The sequence below is a fragment of the Leopardus geoffroyi genome, chromosome C2, assembly GCF_018350155.1.
Source record: "Leopardus geoffroyi isolate Oge1 chromosome C2, O.geoffroyi_Oge1_pat1.0, whole genome shotgun sequence".
Classification (NCBI taxonomy): domain Eukaryota; kingdom Metazoa; phylum Chordata; class Mammalia; order Carnivora; family Felidae; genus Leopardus; species Leopardus geoffroyi.
This window is the reverse complement of record NC_059333.1, coordinates 113435091-113448625: the sequence shown is the minus strand read 5'-3', so window position 1 is coordinate 113448625 and position 13535 is coordinate 113435091. Positions and strand designations below refer to the sequence as shown.

At 39.7% G+C, this 13535-nt stretch overlaps 1 protein-coding gene across 17 annotated transcripts in view; it reads left to right on the top strand.

The window, feature by feature from the left end:
- The window catches only part of MED12L (mediator complex subunit 12L), a 336555-nt gene that overhangs the window by 35663 nt on the left and 287357 nt on the right, over positions 1–13535 (top strand). For 10 of the 17 annotated variants that reach the window (XM_045503242.1, XM_045503247.1, XM_045503256.1 and 7 more), the window contains 3 exons: positions 2987–3178; positions 4586–4618; positions 8072–8231. In XM_045503242.1, the coding sequence (XP_045359198.1) occupies positions 2987–3178; positions 4586–4618; positions 8072–8231 (385 nt within the window). The remainder of the gene's footprint in view (positions 1–2986; positions 3179–4585; positions 4619–8071; positions 8232–13535) is intronic. The other 7 variants (XM_045503255.1, XM_045503254.1, XM_045503252.1 and 4 more) reach the window with 1 other exon arrangement.

Sequence of the window (13535 nt, the reverse complement as noted above, 5' to 3'; positions counted from 1 at the left end):
TGACTGCTGTGTGTCTCTTGATACGAACTGCCAAACTATTCTGTTGTATCAAGTTTTATGTCAATTTAAATAACTGAATAAATGGAAATAACATCCATTACAACTTCTGCTGCTGTCAACCCTTCCTGTGAGATTTACTCAAGGATTCAAACCTTCTGAAGGGAATTTGATCTTATAAATATGGAATACATGAACTATACTGTAGTCCCTAAACTTTTTTCCATTTTCTTATGAAATGAATTACTTTCAAAATAGCTTTGGGTGGATGGAAACAAGTTTTAAATTAAACTTTATCTCTCCTACCTTGTCTGATGGAGTGCAAATTGGTATAAAGCTTATGGAGGGCAATTTAACAAATGCTGATTAAAATTTCAGAATCATACAATCTGAATTCTGGAAATTTATCTGAAATCTGTAGCTGTACATGTGTGAAATGACAAATAGGAAAGATTGTTCATTTTAATGTGATCTATAATAGAGTTTGGAAAAAACACTCCAAGTGTCCATTAACAGGGGCTTGATTCAATAAAATGTGGTACCCCACACAGTGCATTATTTGTAAAAATAAATGAGAAATTCTCCATATATAGATAGATGTGGAAGACTTAGACGTGTACTAAAGCACATAAAGAGGTACATACATAAAAAAGAAAAAATAACGTATTTGTGTTGGTTCATGTGTATTCGCCTGAAGCAACACCGGAAAGACCTATGAAACTAAGCAAAGTGGTTACTTGGAGGTGGGCATTGGGACTTGGGAATGAGGCTATTTGGTTTTTTAGGTTTGGAATAATGTGAATATAAAATTAAGTGCATGTTCATTTTGATTTTCTTTTTTCTCTTTTTAGGGAATTTTAACTTAGTTTACAATATGCAGTTGTTCACAGGGTTTAAGATGTAGACATAAGACATATAGTCACCTGTTCCATTGTTATTAAATACATAGTTATAAAACAGATTGCTGACTAGTTTTTAAAAACATTTTTATACATTTTATTATGATTAAATACTCATACATAATTGCAAGTAAGAGACTTTTTAAATATGAAACAATCTGTGTAAGTAGGTATTTAAGTTCTTGGTGTGAAGACTAGATATTGATTGAGAAATTTAAAATTAAACAATTTGTTGCTATTGGTTGCTTGTATCTAGACAACTATAATTGCTACATTTTCACTTTTAATATATTTTCTGTTGCAACATTCTGCAAACATTTACTTAAAACATACCATGAAGTTTTTTGTTTAAAAAAAAAAAAAAGTAAAGCTCAAATTTATTTTCCAATTCTTCTAAGTTTTTATTACCATATTATATCAACACACCAAAATAGACGTTTTTTTATTGTCCATAAATCACAAAGATCAAGGAATGGCAATTCACATTAAGAAAAAGCATACCAGCTGGGTGTCTGGGTGGCACAGTGGTTGAGTGTCGGATTCTATGTTGGCTTAGGTTATGATCTCATGGTTGTGGGATCTAGCCCCAAGTGTGGAGCCTACTTAAGATTCTCTCCACCACCCGTCTCCCCCGCCCTTCCTCCTTCCATCCCTCCCTTTACCCCTCTCCCCTGCTCTCACACGGTTTCTCTAAAAAAATAAAAATAAAAAAAATTATTTTATTTTTTAGGAGCACAATATATATCCTTCTATTATTTTTTTAAAAAATATAATTTATTGTCAAATTGGTTTCCATACAACACCCGGTGCTCATTCCCAACAACACCCAGGGCACATCCCTCCTCTGTGCCCATCACCCCCTTTCCCCTTAGTTTGTTAGTCCTTAAGAGTCTCTTATGGTTTGCCTCCCTCCCTCTCTGTAATTTTTCTTTTTGCCCTTCCCCTCCCTCGTGGTCTTCTGTAAAGTTTCTCAAGATCCACATATGAGTGTCTTTCTCTGCCTGGCTTATTTCACTTAGCATAACACCCTCTAGTTCCATCCATGTTGCTGCAAATGGCCAGATTTCATTCCATCTCAAAAATAAAAAATTTTAAAAAAGAAAAAGTGTAGATAAAGTTTACTAATTTTTACAACTGTGTCCCAGCCTATAGACTAATTATTGACTCATGAGCCTTAACCAAGGCTGTGACTCTTACTTTGTTTCAGCAGGGTAGGTATTTTATTGTAATCATGGTTACCACTGTCTGCTAACCTTACTAGAGATATTTACTATAAATTGTGCTTGTATCTTATTAAAGAACTCCCAGGGAATGAAATATGATTCTTGGAAATTCCGACAAGTCTTAGGTGGATTGACTTGATTTTTAGGTATTCATCCCTTTCCTTCTTGTGCCTTTCTTCTTATGTCCTCTTTTAGTTCGGTTACTACAAAATGCCACAGTCGTTCACAGAAGCTCCCTTTGCTACTTTATTCCATTCAGAGCAGGTAACAGTAGCTTTCTCTTGAAATACTTGTACTCCTGAAATTGGCGGCCCAGTCAAAAATGTTGAATACTTAATTTAATCGAACCTTTTGTAATTTTCCACTTAAACAAATTTTTCTTGTCTCGTTTTTAGAAAGCACTGAGTGTAAATACAGAGTTTCCTTTCCAAAAATATATGCTATTAAGATGAAACAAGAAAAAGAATGATTACTGTGTGATTACCAGGCTTTCTGCTTTTGTCTGCAACACCTCTCAGGAAAAATATTCTCTTCCAAATTTGTGTGTAGTATGAAAAAGAAGTACAGCTGAAGATTAAAGCAGAACCCATTGTCTTGAAATTTATTCAGGGTGTAATTAATTTCATCTTATCAGAGATTCTCCAAGGCTCTTCTTGTTTCCTTGAACCACTTGTTAATAGTGGAACAAAGGTGCTGTGGGAGTTTTTGCATCATGTTAGTATAAGGAAATCACATTTTAAATTGCCATTTTATTTTCTGACGGCTGTTTGAAGATACTCTCGTAAAACAAAAATAAAATACCAATATACATTACTAACATACTTGTTTATTGTCATCAAACTTTTTCTTTTTTTCTCGTTTCCACAGATTGCAGCTTATTTCAGCAGCATATTAGCTGAGAAACTAAAGCTTAACACTTTCCAGGACACCGGAAAGAAGAAACCACAAGTTAATGCTAAAGATAATTACTGGCTGGTTACTGCTCGATCCCAGAGTGCAATTCATAGTTGGTTCTCTGACTTAGCAGGAAATAAACCACTTGCTATTTTGGCAAAAAAGGTATTAAGTATTTCTAATGTTACTTTAATTGTGGTCTTCTAGAAATCACGATGTTCGAGCTAACGTTCAAGTACACACTTGTTTCCCCCTGTTCCTTCCAAAACCCAAAGCCTCACTGGCAGGTGCTGCACATATGCTCTTTGCCCCTTTGTTGTGATGGCACCTGGTGCCTAGGACGTCTTGACCTAAATGTTCCACACAGGAAGCAATTTATGTGGACTTTAGGTAGACAAGTTTTTAAAATCGAGAACAGACCATAAGAGTTCATTAATTTCCAGTATTTTTTTTTTTTTCTATTTTCTTAGGCCAGGATGTCCAAAATCTGTTACACAGAAATTCTTGCTTTGATGTTATTTCCTTGTCTTGAAAAGTACCAATCCAAATTCTTTAAGCTGTCTCCTTCCTAATAAGTACAGTAGTGATTCTGTGCGTGCTTGAAAAACTTCTTTGAAAAAAATTTTAGAGCAGAACGGACAGGTTTATTTATAGCTTCTACCTTTTTGGGGGACGGGATGTGGAAAGCGAGGGTTCTTTTAAAATCTTTGCCTTTGATCATTTTTCCTCAAGTGGGAAATAATACAGATTCAACAATCTCATCCTATCAAATGCTATGCAATGTCCAAATCCTATCAAATGTCTTTTGAAATTTAGAGGAGAGCTCCACCCTACCTCTTAGTCTTGATCTCTGGCTTCTGGCACACCTTCCAAGTAACCCCTGTGTCTTCCTCAACTTGCCTGAAACCCTTTAGTCTCAGGGGTGTCTATTTTCTGTCCTTGACAGTGAGGGTTCATTCCCTGGTGTGGCGCAGGCCTGGTTTAGAGAAGAGCTCCTTTTTGTATTTGCTTGCTTATTTTCTAAAGCAACTCTTTGAAAATAGTGCCCATCGCTACCATTGGCTTTCTTTTGCCCTCATGCCTCCGTAGTATTGTGTTGCCTTTCACGTATTTTCGTGATTCAAAGCAACTGAAATCCTTGAAAAGCATAGCAGTCCACATAATCGCCCCTTGCTACTCAGGTTATGCCTGTCTCATCACCGGCTGAACCGTGTAGCATTTCTTGTCCAGTAGTGAACATTTACCATGTGGGTACTCTATGACCTGTAAATTGGATCTGAAGGCCCCCTAAGTCAAAGGACAGCCTTTGTGATGGCTTTCTACCAATAGTTCATACCCTCCGTGTTGGGTCGTACCTTCAATTTTCCTGTAGCCAGCCTGACATCTTTCTTTTTTAGCTTTTCCTTTTTAAATACGTTTTTAGAATCCCTTTTTTTGGACATTTCCTGAAAGCAAATAATGGTGAGGAATTGATGCCCTTGCTTGAGGGGTATAGGTAGTGGTTTCTCATCTTTGAGGAGGGAGATGAATTACAGTGCAGTGTATTAGCCAGTGTTCTTCTCTCTTTATTAGGAGCTGCCTCTGGCCAAGTCAGGTGTTCCTCAGGTAAGCCCTGACATTAATTCTTTGTGAAGATAAACTTGTTGTCTTTATAAAACCATTAACTATGCCTTCAAGTATTCATTTCTTGGGCATTTGAGGAGCCCCTCCCTATTCCTCCCTTCCTGAACATTTCATCCTCTTAAAAAGGCAAAAGCTCTTTCAGAACTGGGTGAAAGATTTCATTCTTTACATGTTCTTCATAGTGGAAAGTTCAAATACTTCTTTAATTTCTGGTATTTACTTCTGAGATGATTTAATGCAGAAGACCTTAATTTTCCTGCTAAGATCTTGGGTCCTCTTCCAGCTGTGTTCTCGAGTTCAAAATAGTTTCCTATATGGGATCAATCAAGTTTCTGAACCTAGTTTTCTGTTATGGTACAACTCCACAGATCTCCCATGTATTCAGCCACAGAGAGGTAAAAAAAATGGCCTATAAAGGGGCTTTTAACTCCACCATGGTCATAGTTAGATTTGGAAAAAGAGACCTATGGCCTCTAGGGATATCCTTCTGGCTCTTAAACAGTTCACTAGGTATGGCTTCTTCACTTCAGGTGACATTGATTACTGTGGTCTATGTAATTTCCATTTGCCTCCACCTCTGCTTAGTGAACAGAGGGTGTTGACAGTGACCTTTATCTAAGGGGAAAGGCAATACACGGTGGTACAGCCTTTCCGTGGATGAAAAACCATCACATGCTAGGTGTCTTAGTTTTCTGTTAGTACTTAGATGCAGCTCTAGCTTGATTTAGAAATGAAACAGCTGCCCAGTATTTGCCTAGGTTCAGCTACAAGTTGTAGTCAGATGGTTTCTTTGCTGAAAATGGAATCCATGCCTGTGAGGAAGTCAATCACTGTAAACATAATTTCCTTCCTGAGTTGGCCCAAACTATGAATTTGACAAAGCCATCAATATGTGTCTTCTTCCTTAATTAAATAACCTTCACATACATTCTTCTGAATTTTAATTCCTTTTATTTGAGCTAACCATTTCTTACAGGGTTCTGCCAGTAGGGGCACTGAACTGGAGGTATGCCCTGGCTTGTTCATGTTGAAGACCTGTGACTTAGCTTTGTTTGCTATTTCATCTGAACATTTAACGTGTTCAAATTTTTATTTTCCTTCTGTCAGTTATTCAAAGGAAATCCTTTAGGCGTCTGTAAAAGATGCTATTAGTAATGTTTCTTTGGGGATGGTACATTCACTTTTTTGCATTTGCCCAATTTTAGACCTTGATCTTGTAATTTTTTGGTACATCTGACTGAGAGGCAACTTGGCCTTGGCAACTAAAATTTAACTCTCTCAGACTATACGTTCCAATGAAAGGCAGCAGCTCAAGTCTTGCATGGAGTGTATAAGCCTGTGCTTTTCTTGTCCTTGGCTTAAACAGTAGTCTGTAAACCCATAGTCTTGTGCTCCATGAACAACGTGTCTTATAAATGAAATTTTCAGGAAATTTTCATGTTAAAGCGTGTCACTGTGGTCTGCAGAGAAGGAAGCCTTCCAGCTTTGGCTTATGAGATTTTCATCTTCCTTTTAGGTATGTTTGTGCAGTGTAGCTGCCTCTGGCATGAGGGTTATGTTTAAAGTCAGCACCCAGGGCTGGAACTGTCCATGATCAAAAGTCTGTTAAATTGCCCATCACATACAGTATATGGGCAGCTGCATCTCAGTGTCCAACCGGGGGTTTCTTTGGTAAGAACCAGGTGTAACAGCTTGTTTTAAAGGGCTGTGTACAAAAAAATACTTCCCTTTTAATCCTAGGCTCACACTTTGTACCAAGTATGTGAACACTCAAATTTGTAACATATGAGTGATAGAAAATATCCACTGTCTAAAGGAGGATTTGACTGAGAGAAAAATGCCATGCTGTCAGAATCAGCTGGTTTGAAGTCTTGGTTTCCAACATACAATCAAGCGAGACTTTGGGGCATAGAAACCAGGGCTCTTGATATCTGTGGTTGTAGTGTCCAAGGCCCTCTTAGGAGAGGGTCAGGTCCATGGCTTGAAAATACTTTGGCTGGCATGGAGAAATCTTTGGAACTGGCAACAAAATGAAAACCATTCCAGTTTTGATACATGTCATTCTTCTACCTTACCCTTCTTTTCTTTTCTTTTTTTTAGAGACAGAGACAGAGTGTGAGTGGGGGAGGGGCACAGAAAGAGGGAGACACAGAATCTAAAGCAGGCTCTAGGCTCCGACCTGTTAACTCAAGAACCATGAGATCCTGACATGAGCCGAAGTCAGTTGCTTAACTGACTGAGCCACTCAGGCGCCCCTTTACCCTTCTTTAAAAAAAAAAAAAAAAAAAAAGTTCGTTTATTTATTTTGAGAGAGAGAGAGAGAGCGTGCATATTGAGTGAATGAGGGAGGGGCAGAGAGAGAGAGGGAGAGAGAGAATGCCAAGTAGGCTCTGCACTGTCAGCACAGAGCCCAACTCGGGGCTTGCACTGACAAACTGTGAGATTATGACCTGAGCTGATGTTAAGAGTCAGACACTTAAACTGACTGAGCCACCCAGATGCCCCTTTTTTTTACTTTACCCTTCTAACCACCCTGTGAGGTAGTCAGGGTTAGATTGGTGTCACATTCATAAATGAAGAGCCCGGGAGTGATGAGTTTAACTATACTGGCTGGGGGGCCCATAATGGAGTACCGTGTTCTCTGTTCACTGTTGTACTCTATATTCATAAGTTGAATAGATTATATATAGATGACTGGGCTTTTCCTAGAACGTGTAGGAGGAATTCTAGAAGAGTGGGTTAACTTCTCAAACATGCAGGTGGTACATTGGGATAGTAATTTGCTAAGTAGTATACCTTCGTGGTCTGGAGGAAATAATAAACTGCCTCCAGTGCCTGCTTTCAGCCGGTGAATTAATTACCCAGCTATTTCTAGTTCAGTGTTCATTAGGGAGATTCACTGATCCATCATTTTAGCCTCTACTTTAAATTTTGGGCTAAAGGCACTTTAGAAGCTTTCTGGAAATTGTTATTGTGAAATGATACAACCAGAAAGCTTTATAAAAAAAAAATTGTTCTTTGATGAAATGTAGAATGGGGACAGGTTTTCATTTGATCCGTACCTTCCAATTTTGAGATAAACTCCTTGGAGGACTGTCAGGAAATTATTTTCCCTATTTGGTTGATGTGATGAGTAGTTTCCTGCATCTGAGACTCTGAAAGTAAAGTTTTTTTTTTTTTTTTTTTAAATAAGAAAGCACAACTGATGAAACTGTTTCAATGTGCTGAACAGAGTTTTGATTCTTTTTTCTTAATGAAAATTGGCTGTTTTGTTTTGTTTTGGTTTTTAAGCAGAATGTACTGTTTGAAAAGCCATCAAGAATATACTTTGTTAAAGGTAGCAGGCATTTAGTGTCTTTGTTTTGCTTTCCCTTTCTTTAGGTTGGTCTCATGAGTAAAATATGAGAGTTTTATAAATATATTATTTCTTTTTAGGTTCCAATCCTTAGTAAAAAAGAAGATGTTTTTGCATATTTAGCTAAATATTCAGTGCCAATGGTTCGAGCCACGTGGCTGATCAAGATGACGTGTGCCTATTATTCTGCTATTTCTGAAGCTAAAATTAAGAAACGTCAGGCTACTGATCCTAATTTGGGTAAGTGAGAGGTATGCTACATTTTACATTTCATCTTTGATTCTACAAGTAATTGTCTCCATGCTCTGTCCATGGCCCAGCGAGGTGAGTACCGAGAAGGAAGGTCCATGGGGAGGCTGAAAATCGCTCACAGCACATAGGTGGATCCTCGTTCACCCAGGCCCAGAAAGCATCCTGGTTCCGTCAGCAAATCGTGTCGCTGTTATCTCCAAAATCTGTCCTGCATCTAGACACTTTTCTCCAGCACAGCTACTGGAACGCTGGTTTGTGCCACCGTCATCCCTTGGCTGGATACAGGGGCAGCCTCCTAACTGGGCTCCCGCCTTTCCTTTCGCTCCTTACACTGCAGTCTCTGCCACACTAATCACCAAGCCTGAATCACATCATATCGCGTCCCTACTTATAATTTTGTGATAGTGTCTCACTACAATTAGGATCAAGATCCAGGCTCTCTCCTGTGGCCACCGAGGCCATCTATACCTTGCTCCCTCTTTCTACGATGTTCTGGCCACATGGTCTTCCTTCTGCCCCTCTGACCTGCCACGCCCCCTTCCTTTCTCAGGGTGAATGCATTTCCTCTTGCTTGTACTTGGGTTGCTCTTCCCTCTGGTATTCCCACCTCTCCTCTTCTTGGAGCCTTTGGTTCTAGTGCCATTTCCTCAGGACGTTTTCTCTGGCTACCTAGCTAAATAGCGTTCCCCTTTCTCCCCTTCCATCCGATTATGTTCTCAGTTATTCTTGTTTTATTCACAGCATGTCTCACTATCTGAAATTATCTTTAAAAATTCTGTCTCTCTCGTAGCCGCCCCCCCCCCCCCCCCCTCGCCACATGCACTGGCCCGTGAATACGGTAGGTATCGTTGAAAGAACTAAAGGTAAACTGTTTGGTCAGTTTTCATTCTTGATGATAGACAGTGACTCCTGAGGTGGTGCTAAACATGCTTAATAAAAGATTTGATTTTGCATTAGAAATGTGCACAGAAAATTACATGTAAAGATGTCCACATAAAGATCAGGTTTACAAATAATTCCTTAGGAAATGGAAACATGGGTGTTTTATAAAGGGAGACCCTAGCTACAAAGCTCTGAGGAGCAGGGTCAGGAAGTGCAAATGTCCTCAGATGCAGGCAGGATCCTAAATAAGTGTGTGAGGGTGTGAGGTGGTTGGGACTGGTCGGGGGCCCTGGTGAACTAGTCACTGGAGCCCACTCTAAAAGCATGAAAAGTTAAAACAAGACAGAAAACGTGGCTAGATTCCATGGCTTCCACCTTTGAGTTCAGGTGTGCTAAAGCCAAGAAGCACAAGTCAGCTGTACTTAAAACAACACCGTATTGTGCGTGTATTTAAATATTCAAGGGAAAAAGAATGGGAGGAAGCAATCCCCAGGGTTAACAGTGATTATCTCTGAGTGTTGTTTTGGTAGCAGTCTTAACTCCATACTTCTAATCGTTTTCATCTTTGACTTACTATTTTTTTGGGGGAAACAAAAGAAATGTCCCTTTTAGAAATTACCAAAGCTATACATTCTCATTACAATATTTGCCAATGGTGCCAAAGTAGAACCAATAAATGTTTAAGTTTCTTTTCTCCCTTCTTCGTATTTTCCTACTTTTTTTTTGAGAGAGAGAGAGCGAGCGAGCCATGTGTGCGTAATTGAGCAAGAGGCAGAGAGAGAGAATTGGGGCTTACTGGGGTCTTGTGTTTTACCTGAAGCGGGGCTCGAGGTTACCCAATGTGGGATTCCAACTCACTCACGAACTGTGAGATCATGACCTGAGCTGAAGTCAGATGCTTAATGATGTCTGCGTAGCCTCTTTCCTCCCTGTGCTGCGTGTTAGCTCAGATGGCACTTCCTAAGAGAGGCCTTCTCAGATCGCTCCAGCCAAAAGGTCATTTCTCTGTTACTCTGTCATCATCTCCTGCTTTATTTTTCTTCATAACTGTTAATACCACCTCATGTTATATTTTAAATTAATTTATGTATTAAAATTTTTTTTAATGTTTAGTTTTGAGAGAGAGAGAGACAGAGACAATGTGCGAGTGGCGGAGGGGCGGAGAGAGGAGACACAGAATCCGAAGCAGGCTCCAGGCTCTGGGCTGTCAGCACAGAGCCTGATGCAGGGCACCAAACCCTGAACCAGGAGATCATGACCTGAGCCAAAGCTGGACACTTTAACCAACTGAGCCATCCAGGTGCCCCTAAATTAATTTATTGATTTCTTATGTCCACTCGTTCAGCTATAATGTTTCTCCATGAGAAACTTTGTCTCATTTGTTCAGTACTGAATCTCCTAGAAGAGTACCTGGCATACAGAAGGTGCTCAGTAAGATAAATAAATGAATTATCAGGCCTAAAGTGTGTGTGTGTGTGTGTGTGTGTGTGTGTGTGTGTGTGTGTGTATTTGTTCCAACTCCTAATCCTTGAAACTTGTAGCATCACCAGCTATAATGGAGAGACCATTCCTCCTTTCCTTAGATTCTTTTCATGGCTTTTTGTAACTGGTTCTGTCAGTGGTTTCCTTGATCAGTTTAATCTGATTTTAACACTCATAGAAAGGATAAAGGAATCATGCAGGAATGCATCTGCCCAATGAAATATAAAACGGTTTTAGGACAAATAAAAGTCTGATAGACCGTCATCATTTGCAGAGAATGTGTAGTTAGAGTTTTTAGGGATCTCAGATAGGAATGTATCGCCACGACCATATGATTTCTGCTACCAAATGGAAGGAAGCCTAGTTCCCTTTTGTAGCTAAGAACATCAGAGACTTCTTGCATTCGTTACTTTAACCATTAATTTCCTTATTAGTGTAAGCAGTTGTTTTTTTTGGAGGGGGGGCAATTATTTTCTACTCCCCCCCCTCCCCCCGGATCTAAAATTTCTATTATTTCCACGACAGATGGTTGATTAGGTTCACTCGCTAGCTGTGTTTTCTCTTTTGTAAGCCACATAACACATGATTCTGGTTTTTGAGTCTGTCTATTAAGTATTACAGTTGATGTGTTTTTATGATCATTCATGTGTGTTTATACGTGTAAATGTCAAATCCATGAAGATCAAGTGCCTACTATACCCTTTTTCGTGGTAGGATATATAAAAACTTTGACCTAAAAAAATGCTTAAAGCTACAAATGAGAATATTTTAAAAAATGCATGCATTTCAGGAGCTGACCCCTAAACTCTGAGGTCCAGTGTCTCGGAAGGAGCTTTGGGCTTTGCTCATCCCAGATCTGCCACCAAGTGACTGGTTGCTTACAGCAAAATCTTAGTCTGTCCAGACAACAGTCTTCTCAGCTTGGATCTAGTCTAATCCATGTTGCCTCTAATTTCATGTCTTTTTCATTTTCTCTTAATCCAGAGCAGTTCTTCAGCCTTTCTTTTTCTTGATAGTTTTAGAGAGGAGGATAGACCAACTATCTTGTAAAATGTCCCTTGATTTTCATTTGTCCAGTTCCTTGTGATTAGATTCAGATTATGTACTCTTGGTAGGAATACCGTGGAAGCAATGCTGTGAGCCTCTCAGTACATCATACTACATTGTCCCAGTGCTGGCGGTGATCACTGACTTTGGTCTTTTGGGTAAGGTGGTGCCTCCCAGATTTCTTCACTACATGGTTGCTGTTTTAACCTTTGTAGTTAATAGGTTATTTATTTATTTATTAATGTTTATTTATTTTTGAGAGAGAGAGAGAGTGTATGTGAGCAGAGGAGGGGGAGGGACAGAGAGAGAGAAGGAGACGCAGAATCTGAAGCAGGCTCCAGGCTCTGAGCTGTCAGCACAGAGCCCGATGCAGGGCTTGAATCCATGAACCATCAGGTCATGACCTGACCTGAAGGCAGGCACTTAACCAGCTGAGCCACCCAGGCGCCCCCCAATAGGTAATTTAATTGTGTAGATACCTAATTCATTTTTCTGTGTTCTTGTATGTGTTTTAAAATGCAAATGTTGGGGCGCCTGGGTGGCTCAGTCGGTTAAGCGGCCGACTTTGGCTCAGGTCATGATCTCGCGGTCCGTGAGTTCGAGCCCTGTGTCGGGCGCTGTGCTGACAGCTCAGAGCCTGGAGCCTGTTTCAGATTCTGTGTCTCCCTCTCTCTGACCCTCCCCCATTCGTGCTCTGTCTCTCTCTGTCTCAAAAATAAATAAACGTTAAAAAAAAAAAAATTAAAATGCGAATGTTCCGTACCATTTTTATTATCTGCAGAGAGCAGATTTCAGTGGTTTCAATGATCTGATCTTAGTTTACTATCACCCCATTACACCTGATATGTCTCACTCTCTGCTTTGTCTTCAGCACTTTCTTCAGCTTCTTTAAGCACATTAGAGAGTGCATTTGGAAGCATTTGGCTGTGTGGACCTAGCCATAATGTAGCAAGTTTCACACTCCAAGCAAGCTCTACAGCCAAGCAACTACACACATATATATGTGTTGAACTGGATTAAATTGCATACACTTCAGAAGATTAACTTGCAGTAATAGGTTCTATGTTCTGGCTTTGACAGTGAAAAGAATCATTCAGCACATTTGGGGCAAGATTGACTATCAAGTGTCACCTTTTTCTGGCATTGGTTTTATGACTTTTGTTGTCTTGATGATTGTTCTTACAATCTGTAAAGTGTCTTCAGCAGAAATGGCCTTTATTCCTTTGTAATAGAAACATATGTTTTATTTTCAGTTCCCACATTCAGTGTTGGAACAGAGCTATAAAGCACTGCTGTTTGATTTTATTGAAGAGAGTTTTTCCTAAAGTTAAGTGGGCTAACAGCAACAAGGGAGCAGGCCCCATTGTGTAAATTCTTTAAATGTAGCAACACAGAAATTGTCACTATCATTATGCAAAGAGTTACCGATCTAAAATGTGGATTAAATGGGTTGCTGTCCTAGAGAGCTTGCAGCAGGCAAAGACCTAGCCATTATGGCGTGTACCTAAAAGTGAGTGGGGCCTTGGGTTTCTTGGTGAGGTTTCACATGCAATTTCTTTCTTTCTTTTTTTTTTTTTAATATATTTAAAAATTTTTGTTTTACATTTATTTCTTTTTGAGAGACAGCGTGAGCAGGGGAGGGGCAGACACACACACACACACACACACACACACACACACACACACACAATCTGAAGCAAGCTCCAGGCTCTGATCTGTCGGCACAGAGCCCGATACGGGGCTCGAACTCACAAACCGTGAGATCATGACCTGAGCTGAAGTTGGATGTTTAACTGTCTGAGCCACCCACGTACCCCTCACATGTAATTTCAAGGCAGGTAAAGAACTATTTGACTTGGACAAATCTTAACATCAGGGCAG